The 20,762-nt window shown below is 37.3% G+C and overlaps 1 protein-coding gene across 5 annotated transcripts in view; it reads left to right on the forward strand.

The window, feature by feature from the left end:
• grm8 (glutamate metabotropic receptor 8) overlaps nucleotides 1-20,762 on the forward strand; it is a 713,612-nt gene that overhangs the window by 476,482 nt on the left and 216,368 nt on the right. For all 5 annotated transcript variants that reach the window (XR_010006674.1, XM_062982302.1, XM_062982304.1 and 2 more), the window contains exon 7: nucleotides 14,727-14,927. Coding sequence is in view for 4 of the 5 variants with exons in the window: in XM_062982302.1 (XP_062838372.1) it covers nucleotides 14,727-14,927 (201 nt within the window). In the remaining variant the exon portion in view is untranslated. The remainder of the gene's footprint in view (nucleotides 1-14,726; nucleotides 14,928-20,762) is intronic.

The raw sequence follows: 20,762 nt of genomic DNA on the forward strand, positions 1-20,762 counted from the left end.
CATGATGTACTAAGGCATTACTGTGATATTGTGTTTTGTCATTATTTCTTATGCTGGAAGCGAAAAGAGACATTGCCAACTCTACTTAACTTGAGGTTATTTTTGATGTGAGATAAGACAAAATAACCATGGTCTTAGTCTAGAGATCACAGCAGATAAACAAAACAAATGTACATAGTCGGTTGCCTTGCAGAGCAATCTCTGTGTACACATCTGCTGAAGAGATACTTGACACTAGTGATTCAAAGTTCCAGTGACAAAGCATGACTTTTACAATCTACTACTTTATTTTGTTAATAATGAGGTACCTACATTAAGTTAAAAATCTGCAACAGTCTTGGTGGCCGTTTAAAGAAGTAAAACAGATATTGAACCAACATTGCCATGCAAGACAAAATACTTTTAAAAAAGAAATTTACAGCTTACTGATAGCTACAACCACCTAAACATTGACCTTTTCAGTTCACGTTTTATTTTTTTCCTCCTGAATTTTGTTGCTTTCTTTTCTATTATTATTGCTAGCGGTTTTTAAAAAGGAACTTGTGGCTTTAAATGCCAATTTGTAAACTTGTACAGCTGCACACCTGCATGCATTTCATTGCAGTCCTGAGTCATTATTTCTGCGGTCGGGTTCTAATTTATTCAGTGATACTCATTATCTGAAATACAGCAGTTGTAGTTCCATCAGCACAAGCAATAGTTATTTTATGCACTGATCTTTATGATGATTGGAGGCATTAATCAGACAACTGGTATAGTAAACCAAGAACATCTTCATACTGCTTCTTCCATTAGCATAATCACATTATGTTTCTTAAACAACATGGCAAAAAGCTTCAGATTCAATCCGGTGCAAAGAAGAAGCAAATTAATTAAAATCCATAAATAGTGTTGTGCAAAGACATTGGTGAGAACTCCAGTAGAGTTCATTTTAGGTGAAATCCAGAAGAGACCTATAATTGGTACACCTCTTCAGAACCAATTCATGTGTGAGAATGTGTGTATCCTTTGTAACAAGTAAACAGATGCACCGCTCTCTGTGTGTGTCTAGGTTGGTGTATGTGTCTAAGTCTAGTGGCACTGTAAAAGGACTATCAAATTTTATTTGGCATATGCTTTTGTGAACTGCATTTCATCAGATGGCAGTGTATATTTGTCTTCCTAATAATCCATAGGCCCCCAAAACATTTGCTTCCATTCTGACAACACCAAAAGCAAACCTTAATCAAGAGATACCTTATAGTGTGTTGTGGTGATATAATGCTTAAATGTGTGATTAAAATAAAATCAGATTGTATAGAGAGAGGGGGAAGGGAGAGGAGAAAGGGAAGAAGAGAAAGCTGAGTTTGAAATATTGAAATAATCCTCAAAACCAACTTTTAAAACTGGTTCTAAGGACTGAAGGCCATGGGCAACACAAAACTTCCTCTAAGGACTAAAGACCACAGGCTACATGTCAGAAGTTCAGAAAGAATGGGATCAGCCTGACTTCCCTTAAATAGGAGTTCTACCACAAAGGTCCTTCTATATATAAAGCTCTGTCACTCCTTAGCTTCTTGGTGTGGTAGCATACATGTGAGGACCTCTCAAATTTTTGTAATTTCATATAAAACGAAGCAACTTTTCAGGCATCCTTAGCTACTTAGATCCAAAACTTTCCAATCAGCTCAGTCAGAAGCCAGTTGGAAGTCAGCACAGTTGTATAAAACCTGCAATAAAAGATCTCTAATGCATCTAACACTCAGGTAACTTATCCACTACATTTCATTAAGTGTAACTTCTAAATATTAATTAAGGACATCCCCACATGGAACATATTACAGTAATCTAACTCAGGAAGAGATAATTAAGACATGCCCCATTGTTGCCAAATTTGTTCTCCTACCGGTAAGAACAGATGCTACTGGTTCATCAGGTAAAGCTGTGGAAAGGCTTGTTGTTGATGATGGTTTATGTTTATACATTTTTTAAATTATTGTAATGCAATGTATTTTATGGTGTTATAGTTTAATTTCATTTTACTGGGCTTGGTCCCCATGTAAGCCGCCCCGTGTCCCTTCAGGGAGCTGGATATAAGAATAAAGTTGTTGTTGTTGTTGTTGTTGTTGTTGTTGTTGTTGTTGTTGCTGTTGTTGTTAAAGGCACTTTTGCTTCTTTAGCCCTGTCTTCTGGCAGCTTCACATAATACAATCCTTACCTTAGTTTTGCTTGTTCTTTGTAATTATGTCTATATGCTTCTTGCTATATGAGTTCACCAAAGGTTACGAAACATGTGCCAGATAGCAAACCTTCTGTGTGCTGCTGCTAAGGGACACATTTGTTAAAAAAGAGTTGGAGTATAATCTTTTAGCATGCCCCACTCATGAGCATGTTTATGGTCAATGGCTTTGATGGTTTGGTATCAGGGGATACATAGTCGAATAACTTTGGAAGAAACCTAGTCTGGAAAAGCTGTCTTATAAACTATACAGACTCTGTCACCCATTTACCTAAAAGAGAGGGCCCTTTCACACGTGACTAAATCCTGGGAGGAATTGGGATGTTTAATCTCAGTTCTTCCGGGGATTCTGTCCCCATCCCCACCACAAACCCCAGGCATGCAGATCCCTCCATCCAGAGCTCCTGGCGTAGGGGAGGGGGGAAGGAAAATCCCACCTCCCAATCATTTTGGGAGCTCTGAATGGAGAGGCCTGAACATGCAACCAGGTCTCTTAGGTAAGTTTAGTGGCTAAATGGGAGGCTGGAAGGAGAGGATGGTGGCGCAATCCCATTCCTTTAGGCTCCAGGAGCCTGAAGAACCAGGATTGCTGTTGGGATTGACTCACAGTGCCCACACCTGGAAAGGTCTGGACCTAACATTTAGATTTGGATCTTTTCAGGTGTTAATTAATCTGGAGTAAACTGGGAAATCCCAGTTTACTCTGGATTAATTCGCGTTTAACTGAGACCACATTTGGATGCCTCAGGTAAACCTGGGACAGGTCCTGCATTTTGGGCCTGTCTAGATGGGTCCAGAGTCATATAAAATGGAATGGAGATTGCTTTTGAAAATATATGCATAGAGATGCACTGCCTCTTTTGTGTAGGTAAGTGGTGCTATTTCTTCATGGTAACAAAGATCATGAACTCATACTGAATGAATGAAAAGCCAATAGCAATGCCCCAGGAGTTTTCATTAATGTCCACAGGTATCCTGAAAAAGAATGAGGAGATCTGCTAATTTGGAAACTTTCTCATTCTTTCACAACTTATGTCTCATCTACATTTATAGAGTAATACAGGTCAAGCATCCCTTATTCCAGAATTCTGAAACCACAAGAGTGGCTGTGATACCTTTGCATTCTGATAGTTCAGTGTGCACAAACGTTGGTTCATGTACAATATATCATATGTATGTATCTGCAGATAAAGGTATTCCAGAAACTGTAAAAATCCAAAATACTTCTGGTGCCAAGCATTTTAGATAAGGGACGCTCAACCCATATTGTCAAACTGAAGCCTTCACGTTCCATTTTAAGTGAACCTTGTAGGTCTGGATACATCACTATCAAAACAGGTTTCACTTGCATTGCTCATGCCACCATGTGGCTACTTTAAAATGTGCTTCAAGTTACTTTTAATTCTACTGATAGTGGTGTTTTAAACTTTTGTAATATTTTTAAAGATGGTATACACTTTATCTATATCTCTTTTCAATTGTGTAAGCCTTCTGAAGTCCCAGTGCTTGGGGAAAGATGGGGTATGAATGGGATAGGTAATTGATTTTCTCTACTGCTAAATGTCACTTTCCGTCCTCACCATTTCTACTGAAAATTAGGGGAAAACAGAAACAGAATGACTTCAAATTTAGAATTGTACCACATAAGCAAAATCCATTGTAAAATTTGTTTTGAGGCAGGAATATGACCCCCCCCCCCGCCAGCCAACGGGGTCCTGTGCTTAAGCACACCTATGCACAATGGTAAATCTGGCACTGGGTGTAGTGATTGAATGTTGGATTATATAGGACAATCTTGAGCAAATCACATGCTCTCACTTTCAGAGGAAAACAAGGCCAAGCCTCTTTCAAAAAACCTTGCCAAAAAACTGCATGGCTTCTTCACTTTAGGGTGGCTATAAGTCAGAAATCAACTTGAATTCACACAGTAATAAAAAGAACAGTAAAAGATTCAGACCATCTATATTAATTCAATTTCTTTTAAAACCTAGACTGAAAAATGAATAAAAAAGAACAATTTGCTGTAAATGTCCTGAGATAGAAGAAAAACCAGAAAAATGAAAACTCTCAAGTCCAAGATCCATATCGTGTTTCTGATTAAATATTTTTGTAGCTTGAAAATGGAAAATGCAAGATAAGATTTTTGCAATATTTAAGTGATTATGTAAATATTTAAGATAACTGAAAAACACATGGGTTGAATTACAAATGTACTTTGAATTTGTCAGAGTTTGATGCCTGGAAAAAAACTAGATAAAACGCAAATGCTTTCTGTCATGTCAAATCTAGCTGGTGCGCCTGTGTCATCTGCTCTCCTTTGCCCCGGCTCTGTTGTGTTTTTGAGGCTTCTTCTGCAGTGTGTTCTGAATTGATGCGTATCTTGATATTGTACATGGGGCATCACTGCCATGTCAGAATGAGAGACTAATGATCTCATCAGATAAAGGCAGAGAAGTGTCTTCTCCCTGCTTTTCTGCACTGCCAGCATGGAATCCCCCAGAGCCCATCAGATGATTCAGGGCTACTTCCAGCAGGACTCTGTGAGGTTACATGCCAGCAGCGTGCCAACAGCGGAGAGAAATTGAGCTCTACAAAAAAGGCAGAGGAGCTGAAGAGGAAGTAGTGGGCAGTGGGGAAATGTCATGGGAAAGGGATGGTATGGATTCGATGGTAGGGAACGCAGCCAGACAATTCCTTACATTGCCCCACGATTTCCCATGCTGTTCCTCACTTTGCAGAGGGTCATCTGATGAGCTTGCTGGGAAGTATTAATCCTACTCGATTCTCCTGTGGTCAGACCTTACCTGTAATAGTGTCCAGTTCTAGTCAACACAAGTCAAAAAGGATACTGACAAGCTGGAATGCATCCAGTATACACAGTGGTGTGTATGTGTGTGACCAAAATAATAGAATACCTGGAAACCAGGCTCTATGAAGAGGAGCTTAGGGAGCTTGGTATGTTTAGCCTAGGGAAAAAGGGCAAGGGTGACTCCATTACCAGGTTTAAGTATTTGAAAGGATGTCATATTGAAAATGGAGCCAGAGACTAGGACATGGAGTAGTGGATTCAAACAGCAGGGATAGAGATTCGATATAAACATTAGGAAGAATTTCCTGACATTGAGCGTTGTTCAACCATAGAATATTCTGCCTCAGAGTGTGGTGGAGTTTCCTTCTCTGGTGGTTTTTAAACAGAGGCTAGATGGACATTTGTCAGGAGTGCTTTGATTGAGTACTATAGCATGGCAGAGAGTTGGACTGAATAGGTCTTGTGGTCGCTTCCAACACTATGTTTCTGTGATTCTAGGATTCTAACTCTGCAAAGTGATTTATTGATCAGCCAATTAGCCTTATCAAGACATACATAATAAAACAGCATACAGTATACATCTAGCCCAAATAAAATATAAATAAATAACTAAATATACAAACAGAGAAAGTTTCTTACAACATAACACAAAAGTAAATAGCTAAATGGTAACCATATATCCTAGGTGTGGGCCTAATGTCCTAATCCCACTTACATTGTATACCAATCTGATCTATATACTCTAATATCCTTTTAGATGCTTTATATAAATAAATGGCAACTTTTGATGTTAAAACTGGGTTAGTACCAGCTAGTAAAAATGTGGTTTTGGTCACTGGTTCCTAGTTTGTTTTGTTGCAAGTAAAACGCTGTAAAAATGTGTACCTTTCTGTATTGTATATACAACAATTATGTGGTTCAAATTCTCGACTTCAGCTTTGGGGGGTGCCACAGATGCATAGTCTTTCTACAAAAAGGATATGATTTATTCTACCACATTTCTCCATTGAGTTCATTTATTCAAATCTGGCCCTTGAGAAAGCGATTCTTAGGTGTCTTGGCATATCTACCTTTAGGTAAGGCTCCCACTGAAAGTTTTGTTTGAAATGCCCTAACCAATTCAACGAGTCTGTGTTGACAGAATGGCTATATCTTTCTGCAATCCAATATCTAAAATCCTTTGGGCTACTAATCCTTTCTCTCACTCCCTATTATAACTTAAAGAAGATTCTAACACAAAATTGTTGGAGATACATGTTTTGTTGCCTGATGCAGCTGTGCTACTCTGACAGACAGTAGGGCCAGTTTTGCAGATCATATAGTAACAAAAAATCATACAAAAATCATATACTTTTTAAAAAAGCATACAAATTACACCATTTGTAAACAATGAAGTTTGATCATTTTCATCAATGAAGACATGTGGTGGTATTTCATATCTAGGCAGATACACAGTCAACTGAGAATGGATCACACAATGATATGTTTTTGTAGTTTGTGAATTAATTTTTAATCTAGTACTGTTCATTTTCAGGTCTAAAATAATATAAATGCACATGTGCAGCTAAATAAACATGCTTTACCTACAGTGATCCTATAACAACCTTATTCTTTTCATAAAAAGCATAACATTTACATTATAAATACACCATTCATGCTACAAACCCATAGCGATCATTTTCAGATCCTGGGTCTTGTGACAATAAATATATGGGTATATATATGCAGCTAATTTCAGTATTTTTCTTTTGAGCATGGGGAACATAAAATGATTTATAGCAAAAGCAAGTTAGTGCTTTTGTTGACACTTCATCAAGTCATTAAAAAACCCACCAGGGCATGTCTGAATAATCATAGAATTGTAATTTTTGGCATTCAACATAATAAACTGGGGTACATGTACAGACACTCGAAATAACATGTCCGCTTGTGGATGACAGAGATATTAATCTTCATGCGTAAGTATCATCATAAATTTTGTCAAGGATACAGAAAAAGACAATCAAGTCTACAAGTCTGCAATAGTATGTATTCATAGTGTTCTCAGTGGTCTGTAGTCACAATAGAAACCATAAACAATTTCATCGGATTGCAGTTATAGATTGCAATTCCACTTTAAAGGTTACATGTATGGATTGGATAACATTAGAGGCTATTCACACCTCACACTGAATGTGAGAAGAAGAGAGATTGGGACAAGCAATCCCCAGCACCACCCCTCAGCCTCCAAAAGGTGCAAATAGAATAATTGTGTAGCACACATTCAAAGGTCCCAATTGAGTAGCCCAGCTTCTGCCACTGTTAAATGGCTGTTCAATCAGTTACTGTCTGTCAGTCAATACTTTACTGCCAATAACATATCTGTTTAGGTGGTGATTCTCAAGCTATGTTCCAGAGAACATTTCTGGGAAGTTTAATGGGGAGAACAGTAATGACAGACAATCATGATCATTTATAGCAGGACTGTCAAACACATTTTCACCGAGGGCCACATCAGCCTTATAATTGCATTCAAAGGGCCATCTGTAATTGTAAGACTATATAATTGTACCTATGTTGCCCTGGCATTGAACACTTCACAGGGCACATAAAATAATGTAGTGGGCCAGATTCAACCCACAGGCCTTGTGTTTGACACGTACGATTTATAAGAATGGGATGAGTATGTTTTAGTGTGTACTTGTACTTTTTTCAGAGGTACAATAGTGTTTGCTATGTTCAATGAAAGATCCAAGTGGGAAGAAAAATAGATATTTGAATGAGAGACAATCTGGAATAATTTAGTCCTGGTCTGGCCATATGGCGTGCATGTACACTAGAGAATTAATGAAGTTTGACAGCACTTTACCAACCTAAGTTCAATACTATGGAATCATGATAGTTGTAGTTTAATGAGGCACCAACACTATTTGACAAAGAAGGCTGAAGACCATGTAAAATTGTAACTCTCATGATTTCATAGCAATTGTTGTGACTCAGCTGGAACCTCAGAGTGACTCTGTTGGGGATTATGGAATTCAGGTTCAGAGTGTCCCTGTTGTAGAAGATGAGGAACAGGGAGTCTTTCCCTCAGCAAGGAATGTTGTTGATGATACTGAAACTAGCCAGGTGCAAATTGACTCAGAAAAGGAGGACAGTTCTCAGTCTGATAGCAAGCAGATTGACGCTAACGAGCTGGCTGGCCTTGATGAAATGGAATCTTTAGATCGAGCTGGCCATTTGGAATTTAGGGTTCGCAGGAGTGTTAGAATAGCAAACAAGAAGGAAGTCAAAGTCCAAAAAAATGCTTTCATGCTTTGCAAAGGGTATTAAAACAGTGTGTTGGGAGACAAACCTTTGTCAAAGCAACTTCTTGCTCAAGCCAAGAAGCAAGCTCTCGTTTTCTGGATTATCTTGCAGCCTTTGTGTGTTCATGTTCATGGGACTTCGTCATGCTCTAATGGGACCTTGTTTATTCCTTATGATTTCTTGGATTATTCTTTGAAGCCTTGTTTTGTAACAATCTTTTAAAGAACTATTTATTTTCTATTTCGTAATAAACTACAAAAGACTTCAACCTGTGTTCAGCCTGGTGTATATAGCAAGGTGAAACTAGCCTGAGGTGCAACAGCAATAAGCCATAGCAATTAAAGTTGTGTCAATTTGCCTTGATTCTACTGTGTTGATGCACCAATGATTGCCTTGCTTCTCTCTATAACAGAATATTTGGCTAACCAGTTTGTATCAGTTAATGGGATTACTTCCCCTTCTTCATTGCTTCATGATCATCTTGCGTATTCTTTCCACCTTATCACATTGAGAAATTTCCCAGTTGTAGGACACTTCAGCCTCTTTTTAAGCATAGAGAGGCACTGAGCTCATTGCATGAGTTAAACTATTTCTGGCTGTAATGCATAGCCCTCCGTGGCTGAAAAGATGCAGAAGTGTCCTGAATGGAGGTAACTCCATCAATTAGACTTCATCACATTTCCTTCTTGTAGGACACTTCAGCCTCTTTTCAAGAATGGAGAGACACAGAGCTCATCACATGTTCCAGGTTTGAAAAGAGGCAGAAATGTCCTGAAAGGAGGAAACTTTGAACACAGGCCAACAATTGTGTTCAGAGCTCCTACCTCTTATCACACTTTTCTCTCATGTTTATAACTGAAAAAAAAGGTGGGATGGGAACCATCAAAATTTTCCCGTCTTGTTTCATTGCCCAACCATCAGTCGTCTCTTGTATCATATGGGGTTTGATGCAGAACAACATGATTCCATGGAAACAAATGGTTTTGACCTGGATCACTGTCTTTTGTATCCTATAGGTTTGGGGCAGAACAATAGGATCCCATGAAAAGAAGTGGTTTTAAACTGGTGTCAATCTCCATTAATGTAAGGGACTTTGAGAAGGGCAAGGGATCTCTTGATTTTCTGATATTGCTTTTTTCTCCTGATTTTTTTTTAAAGAAGTAATACTGTCCTTGTGATGAATGCAAAAGATAAATGTATTGCCAGCTTTTAAGTTTCAAAATTTGAATGTGATGGGGAGGCAGAACTTGAAATGGGACTGCTGATGATATAAGAGGGGTGATTCTCTACTCTTAAAGGGACAATCACCCATGCATTCCTCTCTCAATGTGACTAGGTGGTTAAAGTCAACCTATACTTGGAATCAACACCCCAAGTGATCCAAGCATCGCCCCTGTAAGAACTGCATAGGAAACAAACTTCTCAAGTCTGGCTTTCCCTATTATAGCATTGTAGTAGTGACAACATTCAAGATTTCAGCAAAAACCTCACTGACCTAACAGTCTAGCTTTATGATGAAACATAATATTTTTATTTCCAGTGGCCAGTGTAAAACTAATCCTGAAGGCGTGACATTATTTTGTGGATGGTATATTTATGGTATTTAGAGTATGCATCATTTTACAGTTATACATTAACATTTACTTTGGGAAGTACAACTATAATTAAATTTTACAGCCAATTAGGTTGATGAGTCACTGTCATCTGGGTAAATAGCTGTTTTAGATCCCTGAAACAATTACATTGAGAACATTCTTAGTAATGTTTTGTATATATTTATAAAAAAAGAAGGAAGTCTTTGTTATAACTTTATAGCTTCCGGAAAACTAAAGACCCGAAGCATTTTTTAGAGGGTAGGGAAGGCAGAAAATGGAAAGGCAGGAACAAAAGCCCATGATTTCATTCCCTTAGTACTTAATTAGAGAAAGACATATAATGCTAATAAAATTGTAAACTTGTTTCTAATTTATGTAGCAATGTAATTTATGACCAAATGTTTGCAAGAGGTAAAAATGAAAGATTGTGCTGCAAATAAGGGGCTATCCATCTAACTTGCATGTGCACTGACAAGAAATAAGACCTCTGAATAATGAGTATTGGTACTAACAGGAGAAAAAAACTCATAAAGAAGTGGACTACATATTTTCTCCTAATTGGCTATCACAAGAGGCAAGGATTTTACATTTTCATACTTCTCATAAGTTTAGAGTGCCCAACATAGTGCTGAAAAAATAGGTCTCACTGCCATTTTAACTATATCTTCTGATACTCTAGAAAACTGTAGAAACATACTATAAATTCCAGTACTTAAAAGGATGTTGCCTTAGCTCCTGAGTTGAGATCATAGTGCTATACAATTCATCCCTTTTAGCGATTGGTTGAATTTTTTGCTATTAATGTTGAAATATTGTTCTAGAATGATTTTTATATTCTGGATATTGTGAAGTTTTAAGGTTTATAGCCTGCAGACTTCTGATGAACAAAGAAAATATTCAAAATGAAAGTACCAGGGAGAAAACAATTACACTTCATGTTTTCCTTCTGGTTATTGGGATGTTATGGACATTTTTAGGCACTGAAAAAGCAATCACTGATAATACAAACATCATTTGTACAGAAAACATCTTATTTGGGGTAGCTTATTTCACCAGGACTCATATCAGCATCCCTGTGGTCCAGAAAATTGTGTTGGGAAATGTTATTGATCAAAGCCATGAACCCATGACCATGTGTAAAAAGTCTGAAACAGGCACAGAACTGAGAAGCACATGGAAAAAGTGGAATTAGTCTTTAGACATAACTCAGTATAAGACAAGGGCACCCATCCCCACACTTTAGGGATATGTGTAAGTTCAAATGTCAGTTTGATCCTGGTTTGCTATCCTTCCTTAATAAATTGAGGCTTGGACAAACTACTTTTCCCCAAGTTCAGGTGCAGTAACAGCCATTAATTGAATTCAGTGTTGTTGCACATATTTTAATTTCATCATTACTATGGACTCAAATATTTTGAATGAATAATAATTTTTGTAAAAGTGATAATTTTCCTTCGTAGTTTAGAGGGGAGGATTTTGTTTCATCCATGATATGATTGCACATGTTATAAAAACAGTTAAAATCATCAAACTTACTAATTACGAAAAAAAATATGATTCTTTGAGTAGTATTTTGGATGAAATAGTAGATTTGTCACGACCCAGGCTGCAGAGCACCAATAACCATACACAGAGGCCAGAATCTATCTAATATCTTTATTGAGGAAATATATAAAGTTAGTAAAAACAAGTGTATGAAATAGTCCAGAAATAGACCTTTCAGGAAAGGTCAAAATTAGTCCAAAGAAACAATGTCCAATATGAAATATTAAGGTCCAAAGTTGTAATCCAATAACCAAAACACTCACTTTGCCAAGCAAAGTGAGGGGAGATGACAAGGTCCTTTAGTCCATGAAACTTGAGCAAGGCTAGGAAGTAACTTGATTCTTGGAACACAAGGCTTGATTCAAGGCAACAAGAAAACGAGGAGCAAGAACAAGATCCGTGGTAATTACTTGGCGAGGTCCGGGAACAAGGCAAGGTCCGGGGAGCAAACAAGGCTGGAAACGAAGGCTTGGAACAGGAACAAAGGCTTGGAAGCGGGAGTAGCTGTCCACACACGCTACTCCAGTAGCTGACGAATTGACTCCGCAAGATTCCAAACGGGGCAAGGAACCTAAATAGGCCTCGTATTCCCACCAAAGAACACTTCTCTGGGGAAACCAGAACCGAAAGTCAATCTCTGTGTCCAGATGTATGACTCCCTAAAATTTCTCATGAAAGCAGGCTTAATCATCTGAATGCTTTGCTGCAATTCTCAGGCTTCTGCGATTAGCCTGCTGCACTCCTTTTTGCTGTAGATAATAATTACGGCGAGAAAATGGGGGAGATTTTGACTCCGGGCTTGTTTGGCAGATTTCTGGAAGACAAACCTCCTGCAGGTGCGAGGGCTCCAATTCTGGCTGGGAAAGTTCCCTTTCTGGCTGAAATGGTGGAAAACCCAAGTTTTCCTCTTCATCTGCCACAACAGCACTAGGAACGGGACTACATGGCCCATGAGTCATCACAAGATTTGAGCAGTTTAAGAATCTCTGTCTCATGTCACTTGTGTGAGTTACTTTGTATGAATCAGTTATATAAAATCATTTTTCAATCCTTGACTATCATGTTCTACTCGTTCACATTATTATTATTAGTTTTATTATTATGATGGATCTCAGTTACTAAAAATCATAATATGAGTACTGCAATAAAGTGAATTTTTTTCACAACTTTTGGAACATGAGTGACCTTTTATTGCTCCAAATGAAATAGCTATATGTAGAATAGTTTTAAGTCTATAATATATTTCTGTTTAAAAATAGAGCAACATATGTCAGTCCTGCATACAGTGGCAGATGGTGGCACCACTTGGCACAAAATATAACTTTCCTGAAATGTGTTATGTTTTTAAGACAATAGATGAAGATGAAATAAAGGTATTCTCTCTGTTTCAATTGAAAGAGATGACAGAATGCTGTAAAATATCCTATAAATAACTTTAGTCAGCTGCTCTGCGAGAGTCACTAAGCTGAAAACAGCTTTGGAAACAGCATTCCGTATAGACTTATGTTTTATTTCTTGAAATATTTCTCCCCTCACCATTATTCATGATCCTGAAATGCAAGATAGAGCTTAGACATCTTCTTCAGCATTATACAATAATTAGAAATAAAGGCAAGTATACATATTTCTATCTTGCCTGGTGTAATTTTTATTGATAAAAATGTCAACATTTATGTGGAAATATACATTTAACCTCTTACCATTGTATGTGCAATTTTTCTTCTTCTTAATAGACACAGACACACACTTTTTGTGACAATTAACTTGAACATTGGTTAGTATAACTAAAGTTAAATATCTGTTTCAGGCCAAGCTTTAATGGCTTCTGTAGACTTTAAGGGGTAAACTAAAGAACTGTGATGAATGAGTCCTTATTACAACAAATAAAGTATACCTTGTACTCAATGTATCAAGAACACAATGGTTGTTGCAAATTTGGAAAGACTGGTTGTACCATTAACCTAGCTGAAACATTTCCTACATCTCCCCAAGATATTACAGAAGACTGAGAAAACCATGATGAATAGTGTTAGGTGATACAGGAAACTACAGCTATGGATGTAGTTTGGAAATTGTTCTAAATGTACCTCTATTCACATAAATGGATCTTTAGATAACCCTTGCTCAAAAAAGATATGACTCTTTTCAGCACTCATCTGATCCTAGAATACTACCAATGAGAGCAATTGAATGTTCATATTTGCCAGTGAGACAGACTATCATTCCTCATGGCTGGTGTTTTGTAGGTATAGAGGAGAAATACTCATTAATCAAGATTTGTACATGTCTTGGTCTGTAAGACTATTAATTAAACTGTACACGGCTCTTTCAGTATCGTGTTATCAAGTGGAAACCATGAGCACTGAGTTATTAATTGTTTTTGTTTCTTCTTCAAATTATCACAAATAAAAATGTATTTCAAAATATTCTGTTGACAATTTAGTCAACAGAAAAAAATGTATAGAGATGCACAGAATGCTGATGGGTTCCACAAATGCAACAAAAATTAAACTAATATATCTCATTCCATTCAGTTGTGAATGCTGCTGGCTGTATATTTACATTTGTATGGCCCACCTTGCCCTTTGTTCATCACATTCTAGATACCATCAGTAAACATGGAGCTATCTCTCCCTTTCACATGTGTGGTTAACTAATAATGTTTTACTTTTGCGATAGAAACTATTTTTATTTTGAGAAGACTTCTTATTCAAATTTTCAATAGAAACAAAATCCTAAAGTATGTTGAAATATAAACCCTCTGGAGTTTCCTCCAGGTGTTTCTCCTGAGCATCTAAATTAGTTGACAATTGTTTTAAACAACTTGTTTATAATTGAACTCCTAACCAATCCATACCAATAGCTTCATTCTCTTATCACCAAATTACTCCTCCTGCCTATGAGAAAACTTACACTTTCATCCTCATTTTCAGTGACTGAAATGCACCACAAATAACAAGTGAATGTATTAAATGTGACAAAGCAATGTAACTGATTTTGCCTGTAGAAGCTTCTTGCAGAATTGTAAGCCTTCCAATATATTGATGTGGACCAACTGTTCCTGAGACCTACATCTAATTTGTAATCTCAACTAGAGAAGGCCCAATGAATCAATTGAAACTTGATCTGTTAGCAACTCCTATACATGTTCCATTGATATAATGGTTGTTTCCAGTTTTGTCCAATAATTAGATTTAGGATACAATTTCCCACTGACCATTTTGCTGAACCTATAAGAAAACATTAATCAACCGATTCTTCTTTCTCACAGGTTTGGAAAGAATTGCAAGGGACTCTTCTTATGAGCAAGAAGGAAAGGTCCAGTTTGTCATTGATGCTGTGTACTCCATGGCATACGCACTGCACAACATGCATAAAGATCTTTGTTCTGGATATATTGGTCTTTGTCCCCGGATGGCTACAATTGATGGTAAAGAGCTTCTTAGCTACATCAGAGCAGTAAACTTTAATGGTAAGTTTGCACTATTTTTGTCTTATCTAAATATAGTCCTGAAATGACATATCTCATCGTCGTCCCACAATCTCTATATAAGGCACTTTCAGGCACAGAATAAGAAGCCATTCTGTCTCCTAGAAAAAAGAAACAATTTTTTTTACTTGCTTTGACACTCAAAATGTACTTTTTAACATAGTATCAATCTTTACTAGAAACAGATAAAAGTTAAGCTCTGTCTCTGTCTAAATAATTCAGTGGGAAATTGATATTTATGAATCAATCTGTACAGGACAGCATACAGGATAACCTCCAGTGGTTTTGAAGGTAAAAGTGACCATTAAAAGAAAAAGAGAAGGGAACTCTTGTTTTAAATGACTGGGGTGGGGGTTTCTACATGGACAAATGAAACGGGCTTGATCTGGCTTCAAACACTGAATTGGGTCTGTTTTATGAATGAACATGGAAGGGCTATCTCTTTTGGCCTAGGTATTTCTGGCTGCACAGACAGAAGTAAAGCTGAATAAACTTTGTGTGCATCCACATGTTGTTTGTTGTCAGGAATCATGGTTTGTCACTACATATAACCACGGCCTTTGCATCTAGCCTCAATAGTTAGGCCAAAGTTAATACAGATCAGTAGTACATTTTTTTCAATGTCATTATCCATAAAACATTGCTGGGAACTGCCTATCGGGAGAAATGTGACTAGTGCTGTCTATCATACAAGTATGGAAAAGGCTTGTAGAGAAACTGTTTAATGTGTATTAGCTTGGGAGAAGAACATGAGGGTGAAAGAAAGTTCTCCAAAATTCTTGATCCCTTCTGAAAAACAATAGTTGTGCTAGTGCTAGTGCTACACAATAGTTGTGCTAGTATTTTCTGTTGCTTTCAAAGGAAATAACAGCAGGTACTTTGCAGTAGTACTCTTTTTGCCAGACATGCCTGGAAACCATAGGCAGAATAGCACTGTCTATCACACTTCACTCCAGTGACCTCAGCTGCCTGCCTTCTTTTTTAAAAGCACAAGGTCATTCTCAGTTTAGCTTCCAAGTGGAAACTGCTTTTGCGTCAGGTAATGCACCAGAAAAACCATTTGGCTGATTGGCATGTTTGCTGTCGTATACGTTATTTCCTCCCTTGATAAATGTTCCATTGGTTTTCCTTTTGAAAGTTCTGTATAAGGAACTCTAGCTTTCAAGTACTAAATAAAAATGGCAACATCCAGTTAGTGTGGACCATTTGTAGCTTAACTTCTGTTGGCTTCAGTAGGTCTCCTAGATGTGGTTAAGTATGGCACCAACTGCCTGTATGTGTAGACACATTTTAACCAAAATATTCTGAGAAATAGGTTAGCCCCTTTGTGATGCCTATGCAGTGAGAGTATATATGGAGAAGATTTTTGGTTAATCCAATTTTGTTGTGATCAACATTTTTAATAATTTGAGTATTTAGTAAAGAAACTTGGGGTAACATGGGCTTTTACATGACCATAATGGATGTCTAATGACAGAATTGTGTATATTTAAATGGATTACTGAAAATATTTAAATTGATTACTTCTAGACTGCGGAATACCTTTCTATCCCAACAACATCATAACTAAATCTGGTGGGTGTATTTAAGAAGGCCTTCTCGGTGATTACTCCCAGGCTTTGGAACTCTCTATTTTTGTTTCAACTGGCCTTTGAAATTCAATGTTCACTGGGGATGAGCCTTGTACAATGTACTGAATTTTCTATTTATTCATTTTGTTATGTTGTTGTGTTTTTTATTGTTTATGTTTTAACTGGTTTTAATTTGAAATTATTTTAATCTATTGTAAGTTTTCTTGATTCCTGAATTGGGGAAAAGAAGTTGGAAACAACAACAACAACAACAACAACAATGTATAACAATAATATATAAGCAGTAAATTGTAACCAACTAGGTGAAATGAATCATTATTTTTGGGTTGGTATTTTGAACTAAAATGTTATACTTATGCATGAATATACACAGTATATAAAATGTGTATACTTTTCAAGCAGCTTGCACATGCATATCTGAGTACATGATTTTTGAGAACTCTGCTTGTTAAAGTTTTTATCAATCTTTAGTCTGCATCACCAAGTGAAACTCAGGCCTCATCTACGCTGACCATTTGAAGCAGCTTCAAGCTGTCTTCAAAATGCTGTGGCAAGTCTATGCATGCTGTGAAAGCCTTTAAGCCCAGTAATATGACACAAATTGAGGGAAAGTCTGAAATGAAGTCCTTAATATGCATCAATTCCTAGAATGTTTGTAGACTCCTTCAAAGGAGGAACTTGTTGTTTCAAAGGACTTTCCCTTATTTACCCAGCTGCCTAAACAGAATGGAGAACTCTTGGCCCTTGAGATGTTTTACCAAAAAAACCATGAGACATATTTCACGTTTCTCAAAAGATAAAAGTTTATTAATAGAAACATGTTTTGGCTTCAAGAGGGCTTCCTCATAGGGCAATATACAACCATGAAAGCCATCACTTCAGATCGTATAATATGACATTGCATAAAAGCATTATTTTATTTGTATATTGCCTGTAGTCTAATTAGAATCAAACTTATACATGTCTGAACCAAAAACTCCTAAAGAATTTATTGGACAATTGAAAACATGTGAACAAAAGCTGCATGGCTATGTTTATATTTTGTGAGCAAGGTGTAGAAAAAAAAATACAGATATATCAAAGGTAAATTGATATAATTGGGGAAAAACACTGTGTAAAAACACTGACATTTTTTGAAGAGTGACAATAATTTTTCCTAATTAAAATTATCTTTTAGTGTCCTGTGATTTTGCTTCTTCTGTGGATCCCACTGGATATTGCCAAGTTTTTCTTCATTCCTTCAGCTGTTTTAAAGATGTCTTTTCTACATTGGCAATATTAAATACCCTAAGGACATCAGATCCACTAAAGACAACAGGGCTAGCCATGGTTAAAACTTGGATGGGAGACTCTCAAAGAATATCATGTGTTGTAGGTTATATTTCAGAACTGGTCAATTCACCTCTGAATATTCCTTGTCTAAGAAAATCATATGACATTTATGGAGTTGCCATAAGTCCACAGAAGACTTGAAGCATATGTTGATGTGAGTTGTAGTGTAAAACATCTGGAGGGCCACAGATTCAACCCTTTGTACTTCAGGGTGAGCATATATGGCTCTCTAAATATTGTTGGATGGCAACCTTTTAGAGTTATCTAGCATGACCAATGGTTGTTGTTATTATTATATTTATTTATATCCCACTTTATCTCCCCAAAGGGGACTCAAAGCGGCTTGACATAAAAGTACTCTACACTTCTCTGCTACATATTGCTCCTGTAGTTGCTTACAAGTTAACCGTCACCTAATCTTTCCTTTCTTGTCTGATACGCTCAACAATGTTAAGACCAGAACTGCTGCCCACCCCATACCCAGAGTAAAATTAATTTACCTGCTTCGGGCAATACCATGAAGGGAAGTTAGATGAAGGCTTTCAACATTTAAATGTATCACTTAAATCCTGATTGAGGCAGGAACATTTCTTGGGAAGACAATTGTAAGCATGAGGTATTAAATCTAGAAATGTTAGATTTATTTTGTGATCTTAATGCTAAATGATAAAATGCTTAATGATAAAACCAGATAATATATCTATTCGAACCTTTTTGCTTTCTACCCACTTGAACAGAAATATAAATAATACTTGTATTAAACTGACTAACACACATTTGATACCTCAGATATTAGACCTGTTTCTGGCTATATTTGATTTGTTGATTCCAAAAATGGCACCAGTTCCCCCCCCCCCCCATCAGCTCTAGTTTTTGAGATTTAGAACATAAGTCATATACCAGTATTCATCTGCTCACCCACAGAAAATCATGATAACCATATCTAAGAAATTAGAGCTGATGCAGTCTACCCAGTAAAATTTTCTTAATCAGCATCCCTGACAACCTCAGGAACACATCTAAAAACCAAGACACCAAGAATTCTGGGCTGGGCTGCATTGTTGGTGAAGGAATAAAGTCTCTTTCTCTTTCACACACACATACAGCATTTGGATGCACAGAATGATATTTGTGTGGCAGTCCATTTTATTTCCAATGCTTCTGGGACAGTTTCATGGGATATAATATTTTATCAGGATCACTGGCAGATCTAAGTATTTATTTTTATTGTCTTTCATCCAGTTTGTGTCAAGTGAGAAAAAATTGGAGGTAGTGTTTTTAAAAATATGTTTCTCAGTCAGACAAAACACACATTCCTAAAAGAAAGGGGTCACCTTTAACAATGTTAAACTATTAAAAAACCAGCCCTATGTAACTGCTTCTTAAAATTTTGGAATTCAGTTGTTTCTGAAGACTAGGCATGAATACCTTGGGGTATGTGTATTCTTATCAGCAAATGTTGTTACAGCTTGAAGGGGGTTAAAACATAACCGCAAAAATGGAGGCAGAAGGATCTGTCATTGCTGTCTGCAATGTGTGTGCAATGTTTGTTTTCGTGCCATAAATTTTCACTAACTTGATTTGTAGCAAGTGCAAACTGGTGGATCTCTTGGAAGAAAAGGTCAATGCACTGCAGCTACATTTTGAGACATGTTTTCAATGCATCAGAGAACACAACAGTGTCTGGGATAGTGCAGAGGGAGAAAGTAAACCAACAGAGCCAACAGGAAGAAACTGTAAGATTGAGGGAGAGGGCAGCTTGAATGATAGTCACCATCAGGAGCAGATCAGGCCTGATTTGGACCTGCTCCAACTAAGCAATCACTTCCTACATCTTTCGGCGGATAACATTTGGGAAGAGGTGCAAGCAGAAGGGAGACACTGCATACCAAGGAAGGAATCAATCTACAATAACCACTAATTGCAGGAAGAAGAAAAGAAAGGTCCTTGTAGTAGGTGATAAATTTCTCAGGAGTATCAAGGGAACTGTGTGCCAGCAGACAAGATTAATTGGAAAGTTTGCTAAGTTTCTGGTGGGCATATTACGGTGTTGATTCAAATTGCACGAACAAACATTCCATCTAAGCATTATTAAGAATTTCTTGACATTAAGAGCTTTTCAGCAGTGAAATATGCTGCCCTAGAGGGTGATGGAATGTCTATTTCTGGAGGTTTTTAAGCTGGATAGCCATCTGTCAGGGATGTTTTGATTGTGTGTTCCTACACGCCAGGGTTGAACTGGATGGTCTTTGTGGCGTCTTTAAACTCTATGATTTTATGTTCAAGATGTCACTGACAAGTTGACAAAGTTCATCAAGAACACAGGGCATTACCTCTTTCTTCCAGTTCATCTACCTACCAGTGATACTGCAAAACATCTTTGAACACATCACCTTGAACTATGAAGTCCTGATAGGAAACTTAAGAGTCACAGGTGTTATTCTTGCCAATTCTAACAGTGAAATATAGAGGACCACAAAGGGACAAAAGATGCTGCAGGTGACTGGCTGCACAGATAGTGTTGGTGGGAAAGGACTGGCTCCTGGGACTATTCAGGTCTTAGATGAAGGACTACTATTCACATATGGTCTTCACCTCACAGAGACTGGGAAGAATGTCCTTGGAAAAAGCATAGCATATCTGATCAAGAGGATTTTGCACTATGTCTTTGGGGAATTGGCGTTGATAACTTAAACATCTGTCCAAAAGCAAGCTCTAAAAATAAGGATGTGAATTCTAGAGGAGAAGCTGAAAGAGAGAATGGGAGCCATAGTAACAATCACAGGGTAGTTCTACACAGCTATTTAAATGGAGTCAGGATGTAGATTAAAGACATCTGGTTCTCTGCAGAGCACCTACATATGCACCCCAGGAACCAGTTGGAAGCTGGGAT

This window comes from Anolis carolinensis, chromosome 5 (assembly GCF_035594765.1).
Source record: "Anolis carolinensis isolate JA03-04 chromosome 5, rAnoCar3.1.pri, whole genome shotgun sequence".
NCBI lineage: Eukaryota > Metazoa > Chordata > Lepidosauria > Squamata > Dactyloidae > Anolis > Anolis carolinensis.